At 48.0% G+C, this 5,852-nt stretch overlaps 2 protein-coding genes across 12 annotated transcripts in view; one reads left to right on the top strand and one right to left on the bottom strand.

The window, feature by feature from the left end:
* Positions 1-3,600, bottom strand: part of ZMYND12 (zinc finger MYND-type containing 12) — a 28,236-nt gene extending 24,636 nt beyond the window's left edge. Inside the window, exon 1 of one of the 5 annotated variants that reach the window (XR_001885817.1) lies at positions 3,051-3,414. Coding sequence is in view for 2 of the 5 variants with exons in the window: in XM_017873211.1 (XP_017728700.1) it covers positions 3,051-3,160 (110 nt within the window). In the remaining 3 variants the exon portion in view is untranslated. The other 4 variants (XM_017873212.1, XM_017873215.1, XM_017873211.1 and 1 more) reach the window with 4 other exon arrangements.
* PPCS (phosphopantothenoylcysteine synthetase) overlaps positions 3,237-5,852 on the top strand; it is a 4,634-nt gene continuing 2,018 nt past the window's right edge. The window contains exons 1-3 of one of the 7 annotated variants that reach the window (XM_017873208.1): positions 3,301-3,327; positions 3,540-3,662; positions 4,409-4,512. In XM_017873208.1, the coding sequence (XP_017728697.1) occupies positions 4,420-4,512 (93 nt within the window). In that variant the 5' untranslated portion in view covers positions 3,301-3,327; positions 3,540-3,662; positions 4,409-4,419. Of the gene's footprint in view, positions 3,328-3,539; positions 4,237-4,408; positions 4,730-5,852 lie in introns of those variants that run through there. The other 6 variants (XM_017873205.1, XM_017873210.1, XM_017873209.1 and 3 more) reach the window with 6 other exon arrangements.

Raw genomic sequence — 5,852 nt, 5'->3', positions numbered from 1 at the left:
CTGGGTTGTGGGATTATGGATTATTTATCTTCTTTATTTTTTATATTTTCAGGTTTTCTGCAGTGAGCATGAACTGTATTTATAATCAGGAAAAAAATTCTTTTACAGAAAAAAACTTTCACAAACTCAAACTGACTTTCTTGCTCCTTAAACTTGGGATGATGAAAAAGAACATTTACTGTGTGCCAATGTGGTTCCAGGCAGGGTACTAGGTGCTTTACATTCAACCATCAAAACCTATAGAACAATGACCTCAGTTTTGTTTTATCAAAAATCTTGAAAACTCCAAGACACAAAGACATAGAAATCTGGAGAAAAGGAAGCAAAAAACAAAAGGAGAAGGTCTTAAAGAGAATTAAAAGCAAGTAAAATAAATAAAAGAAAAAAAATAGAAGGGCATAAAACATGATAATTTATACATGCATTCATCAGATATTAGTGCCAACAATTTCTTTCTTTTTTTCATATTTTTATTTTTTATTTTTGGCCCAAGGGATAAAAGCACAAATGCCAACGATTTCAAGACACTTTGCTAGAGACTACGGGGCATACAATGACAGGTCAGACATAGATCAAAAGTTAGTATACTTGACAGTCCCTCTGTACACATTTAACATAGTATCTAGCATTAATGGAGCATAACACAATTGAAATAACACACTCACCAACAATTAAAATGAAGGGAAATATGAGATGAGTCATCTGAGAGATACAGAGTACTGTAAAGTCAGTTCAGAGGAAGAAGGAATTAATTCCGGTTGGAAGGATAAAGAGGACAGGGGTGTTTTAAGGAAAAAGTCAGTGCTCACATCAGGCCAAAGGGTTGAATCTTTCCCAAGCCTGAGTGGCAGGTTTTACTCATGGCTGTTTACTGGTCACCTCTCCAGGGGTGACCCAAAGGCCTCTCAAACTCTACGCCCACAACCAAATCTGACGCCCACCATCTTTTCCCCCTGTGTTTCTTGCCCAAGTTAATGGGTTTATTATCCATTTAGTTTTATTCAACAAATGTTCATTGAGTGTCTGGTATGTGTGGGCACTGGGTCTAGTAAAAGACATAGACATCAGATAAGCAAACACAAAAATATAAAAGTACAGAAAAAGCAAAGAAAAGTGGTACTGTGAGTGAGAAAAGTATGACGGGCAGTTGAGACTGGGTTTAGACCTCTTTGAAGAAACGACATTTAAACTGAGAACTGAAGGATGAAAGAGAGCCAGGAAGGCTTGTAGTTGAGGGGAGGTTCCTAGCAGAGAGAACAGTCTAGGAAAAGAAACTGAGGGAAGAAAGGACTTAGCAAATTAGAACTTCAGTTCTCTATAACTACAGCAAAGAAAAAATGAGGTAAGTGTGGTGGGAAGTAAAGGTAGAGAAATAGTCAGGGCCTTGTATTTTCTGTTACAAATTCTGAATTATATTCTAAATGCAATGAAGCCACCAAAGAGGAGATAGCAATGAAAACACAGATACTATCCCTGCCCTTGTGGGGCATACGCCTAATGAAGGACATAAATAAATGATTTCAGTCCATGTTCTAAGTGTTAGGATAGGGAATATACTCAGTGCTTTGAGAGCACTGAGGAAGGACACCTAGGCCAGTATGAGAAGGTACTGCAACAGCTTCTTAATCTGTTATGCAGCCGTCAGTGTCTACCTTCCTCTGTAACTTCCACACTGCAGCCCATCCTCTTCCGTTAACACAAATGAGAGCATGTCAGCTCAAAACCATCCATGGTTTCCCAGGGGATAAATTCCAAACCCTTGATCTCATGTCACTGTCTGGCCCTAACCTTTATCTTCTTGGTTTAAACTTCTACTACCTATCACAATGATATTCCAAACCTTTTTTTTTTTTTTTTTTTTTTTTTTTTTTTTTTTTTTGAGACAGAGTTTCACTCTTGTTGCCCAAGCTGGAGGTGCAATGGAGCGATCTCGGCTCACTGCAACCTCCGCCTCCCGGGTTCAAGCGATTCTCCTGCCTCAGCCTCCCGAGTAGCTGGGATTACAGGTGCGCGCCACCACACCTGGCTAATTTTGACTCAACCTGTAGTAAGAAATACGTTTTCCCTGTAAACACGCCCACATAAAACACTAAGACAAAAGTTTCAAGAAACAATTCAGGTAGGATTAATCTGATACTTTCTACTCATTCTATGCTCTTCTTTGTTGTTGTTTTCTCTAAACGGTGGTTGTGACTTATTCATAAACTGCTAAAGGGCCCTGGCCTGCAGTTTGAAAATCACTGACTGTTCCCTCCACTACTATGTTCTCCACTCCACTCAGCTGTTAGCAGACTCTCTTCTTTTGCCATTTGCCCTAGCAGTCCCGGATGCCGGGAATGCCCTACCCTTCTTCACTACTCCTGTACACAGCAGGTTCTGACTGCTCTCTCAAAACGCAGCTCAAATGTTTCTTCCATAGAGAAAGCTTTCCACACACTGCCCCATTCACTATCGTCTCACTCTCGGCGCCCAGGTTGGAGTGCAATGGCGCGATCTCCACTCACTGCGAACCCCGCCTCCCGGGTTCAAGCGATTCTTCCCCCTTAGCCTCCGGAGTAGCTGGGATTACAGGCGCCCAGCACCACTCCCAGCTAATTTTTGTATTTTTAGTAGAGACAGGGTTTCACCACGTTGGCCAGGCTGGTCTCGAACTCCTGACCTCAGGCGATCCACCCGCCTCGGCCTCCCAAAGTGCTGGGATTACAGGCGTGAGCCACCACGCCCGGCCTATTTCTTTACTGATTTGTCTCCCACATTAGAATGTTAGATCTTTGAAGGAACTGATCTACTGAGCTGCCAAAGTAACTTCAGCACCTAAAATAGTGCGTAACACACAGTAGGCCTTCAGAAAACATGAATGACGAATGAGTAAATGGGAGATGAGGCAGACGAGGCCACGGGAGTCGCAGGGGCCTGTCTTAACGCCCCTGTTTTTGAGGTATCCCTTGCAGAGTCAGGGGCCACGGCTAACGCAAGGTACCCAATCCAGACCCGGGAATGGGAGAGAGGAAGGGAGTTAAAGCGCCCAGGTGCCACGTTTCAGGGCCTACCAGTAATAAGTGACTGTGCAGGCCGCGCACACCCGCTCGGCTGGGGCCTCGCACACCTCACAACAGAGCCTGCGCCCCTTGGGGACCGCCAGTGGATAGATCACATTCATGTTGCAGCCGGCGATGCTGGTCTCTAAGACGGTTGCCCGGCAAGGATACGCCGAACCCCGGCGTCACGTGACAATCGCGGGCCCGCGTACTTGCCAGCATTTCAAGGGCAGAGGGCGGTGGGACGTGACTCGACTAACATCTGGGTCTATCGCTGAAGTTGAAAAAGGTAAAGAAAGAAATAAAAAGAAGCACAAAACCCACAAATCCCACGGGTCAAATGGCCGAGAAAGGACTCCCAAGGAGCCCAAGTCCATGAAGGCCCGTACAGTGGCCGGTAAGGGTCAAACATGGCCAGTTCTTCACCCAGGCTAGGAAACGAACGTGAGGGAACGTGACCCTACCAGATGCCCACGCAGCCGGGGATCCCCCTCGTTGCAGTGTCACTTTCGCTGGGCTCTGGGGCAGAACAACTACGCATTTCCAGACTTGGTGAGATCGGGACCTAGTGTCAAAACGAGGGTAGTGAACCGCCCACTCACTGCGGCCCGGCGCTCACACCAGGTAGGGGAAAAGGGGCGTGGCGCGTCGGCCGCGGAGCGTGCGCAGGCGCCGGCCGCTGCGGGGCAGATGGCGGAAATGGACCCGGTAGCCGAGTTCCCCCAGCCTCCCGGTGCTGCGCGCTGGGCTGAGGTTATGGCTCGCTTTGCGGCCAGGCTGGGCGCGCAGGGCCGGCGGGTGGTGTTGGTCACGTCAGGCGGCACCAAGGTCCCACTGGAAGCGCGGCCGGTGCGCTTCTTGGACAACTTCAGCAGCGGGCGGCGTGGTGCAACCTCGGCCGAGGTCTTCCTAGCAGCCGGCTACGGGGTCCTGTTCTTGTATCGCGCTCGCTCCGCCTTCCCCTATGCCCACCGCTTCCCACCCCAGACTTGGCTGTCCGCTCTGCGGCCTTCGGGCCCAGCCCTTTCGGGCTTGCTGAGCCTGGAGGCCGAGGAGAATGCACTTCCGGGTTTTGCTGAGGCTCTGAGATGCTACCAGGAGGCTGCGGCTGCAGGCACCTTCCTGGCGGTGGAGTTCACCACTTTGGCGGACTATTTGCATCTGTTACAGGCTGCGGCCCAGGCACTTAATCCGCTAGGTGCGTGCGCTAGGAGTACCCCTTTTGCCTGGAGGCACAGCCTTTCTCTGCAGCCACTTATCCCCATACCTCCCGCTTACCCACTGATCTCAGCTGGGGAACCCGAGTTGAGAAGAAGCTGATCCTATACCGTACCTCGCCGATTTGTTACACCTTGTGTTTGTCTTTGCAGGCCCTTCTGCGATGTTTTACTTGGCTGCGGCTGTGTCAGATTTCTATGTTCCTGTCTCTGAAATGCCTGAACACAAGATCCAGTCATCTGGGGGCCCACTGCAGGTGATGGGCGCTTCTCTTCCAGAGATCTAATCTCATATAACCAATCTTGGGTTAATTTCCTCTTGATCTGGAGATGGCCTTTCTGCATCTGTATTCGCTAGGCACAGGGGATACAGAGATGAATAAGACACCGCCCTCCCTCATGGACCTCACAATCTAGTGAGGGAGCTGGACACAGACATAATTACAATACAGAGTGATAAATGCTCTAGTGGAGGTATGTACAAAGTGCAGTCAGATCATGGGGCGAGTGAATCCTGGGGGAGTCGATGAAGCTTCTTGGAGGAGATGAACTCGGTTTTAAAAGATAAGCAGAGCCGAGCGCGGTGGCTCACGCCTATAATCCCGCACTTTGGGAGGCCAAGGAGGGCGGATCGCCTGAGGTCAGGAGTTTGAGACCAGCCTGGCCAACATGGTGAAACCCAGTCCCTACTAAAAAAATACAAAAATTAGCCAGGCGTGGTGGCAGGCGCCTGTAATCCCAGCTACTCCGGAGGCTGAGGCAGAAGCATCGCTTGAACCCAGGAGGCGGAGGTTGCAGTGAGCCGAGATCGTGCCATTGCACTCCAGCCTGGGCGACGAGAGTGAGACTCCGTCTCAAAAAAAGCAAAAAACAAAACAAAATGAGCAGAGGGTGTACGAAGTGGGAAAGGTCATTCCAAGTGGAGTATGGCACTTGGCATTTGGAAGTGGGCAGTGGGCTGTGAACCGAAGTGCTTTGGTAAGGCCGGAGAGCTGGCTGAAGAGATGGCTTGCTTTGTAGAAGACTTTGTTTTCCTTTTTTAAGGGGCTTGGACTTTTTCTTGTGGAGCTAAGGGACACATAAGTAGGAGAATGAGATAAAGTTTTTGTTTGACAACATTCTGGCATCAGTATGAAAGATGAAGCTAGAGAGGGAGAAAGTGGAGTGGGTAGATTAGTTGGGGGCTATTGTAGATTAAGGAAGAAATATGGATAAGGTAGGTTGTGGTTTTAGATGATCTGGCTTCTTGGAACCTTCGGGAGTTCTTAGTCATTTATTGGGTGATACAGGTAGTATTTTATTAGGAGAAACTCTTACCTGTGGGGCATTTGCCGACTTTGTAGAATAGTTGATTGAGGTCCTACGCTGCTGTAAGACCTGGAGATGAAAGCAGGGAAAAGAAACACCCTGCCCTGGTGTTGCTTCCTCCGCAGAGGAGACAATAAATTAAGTCACATACATACCTCATTTGGTAATGATAAATGCTAAGGAGAAAAATAAAGTATAAATAAACAGGTATATGATCCCTATCACACTAACAGCTTTTTTTTTTTAGGGGAAATTCTGATGATGAGCTTAGTGATTTCACACTTTTTTT

The sequence above is a fragment of the Rhinopithecus bieti genome, unplaced genomic scaffold, assembly GCF_001698545.2.
Source record: "Rhinopithecus bieti isolate Rb0 unplaced genomic scaffold, ASM169854v2 scaffold_6907, whole genome shotgun sequence".
In the NCBI taxonomy this organism is placed as follows: domain Eukaryota; kingdom Metazoa; phylum Chordata; class Mammalia; order Primates; family Cercopithecidae; genus Rhinopithecus; species Rhinopithecus bieti.
This window is presented reverse-complemented; position numbering and strand designations above follow the sequence as displayed.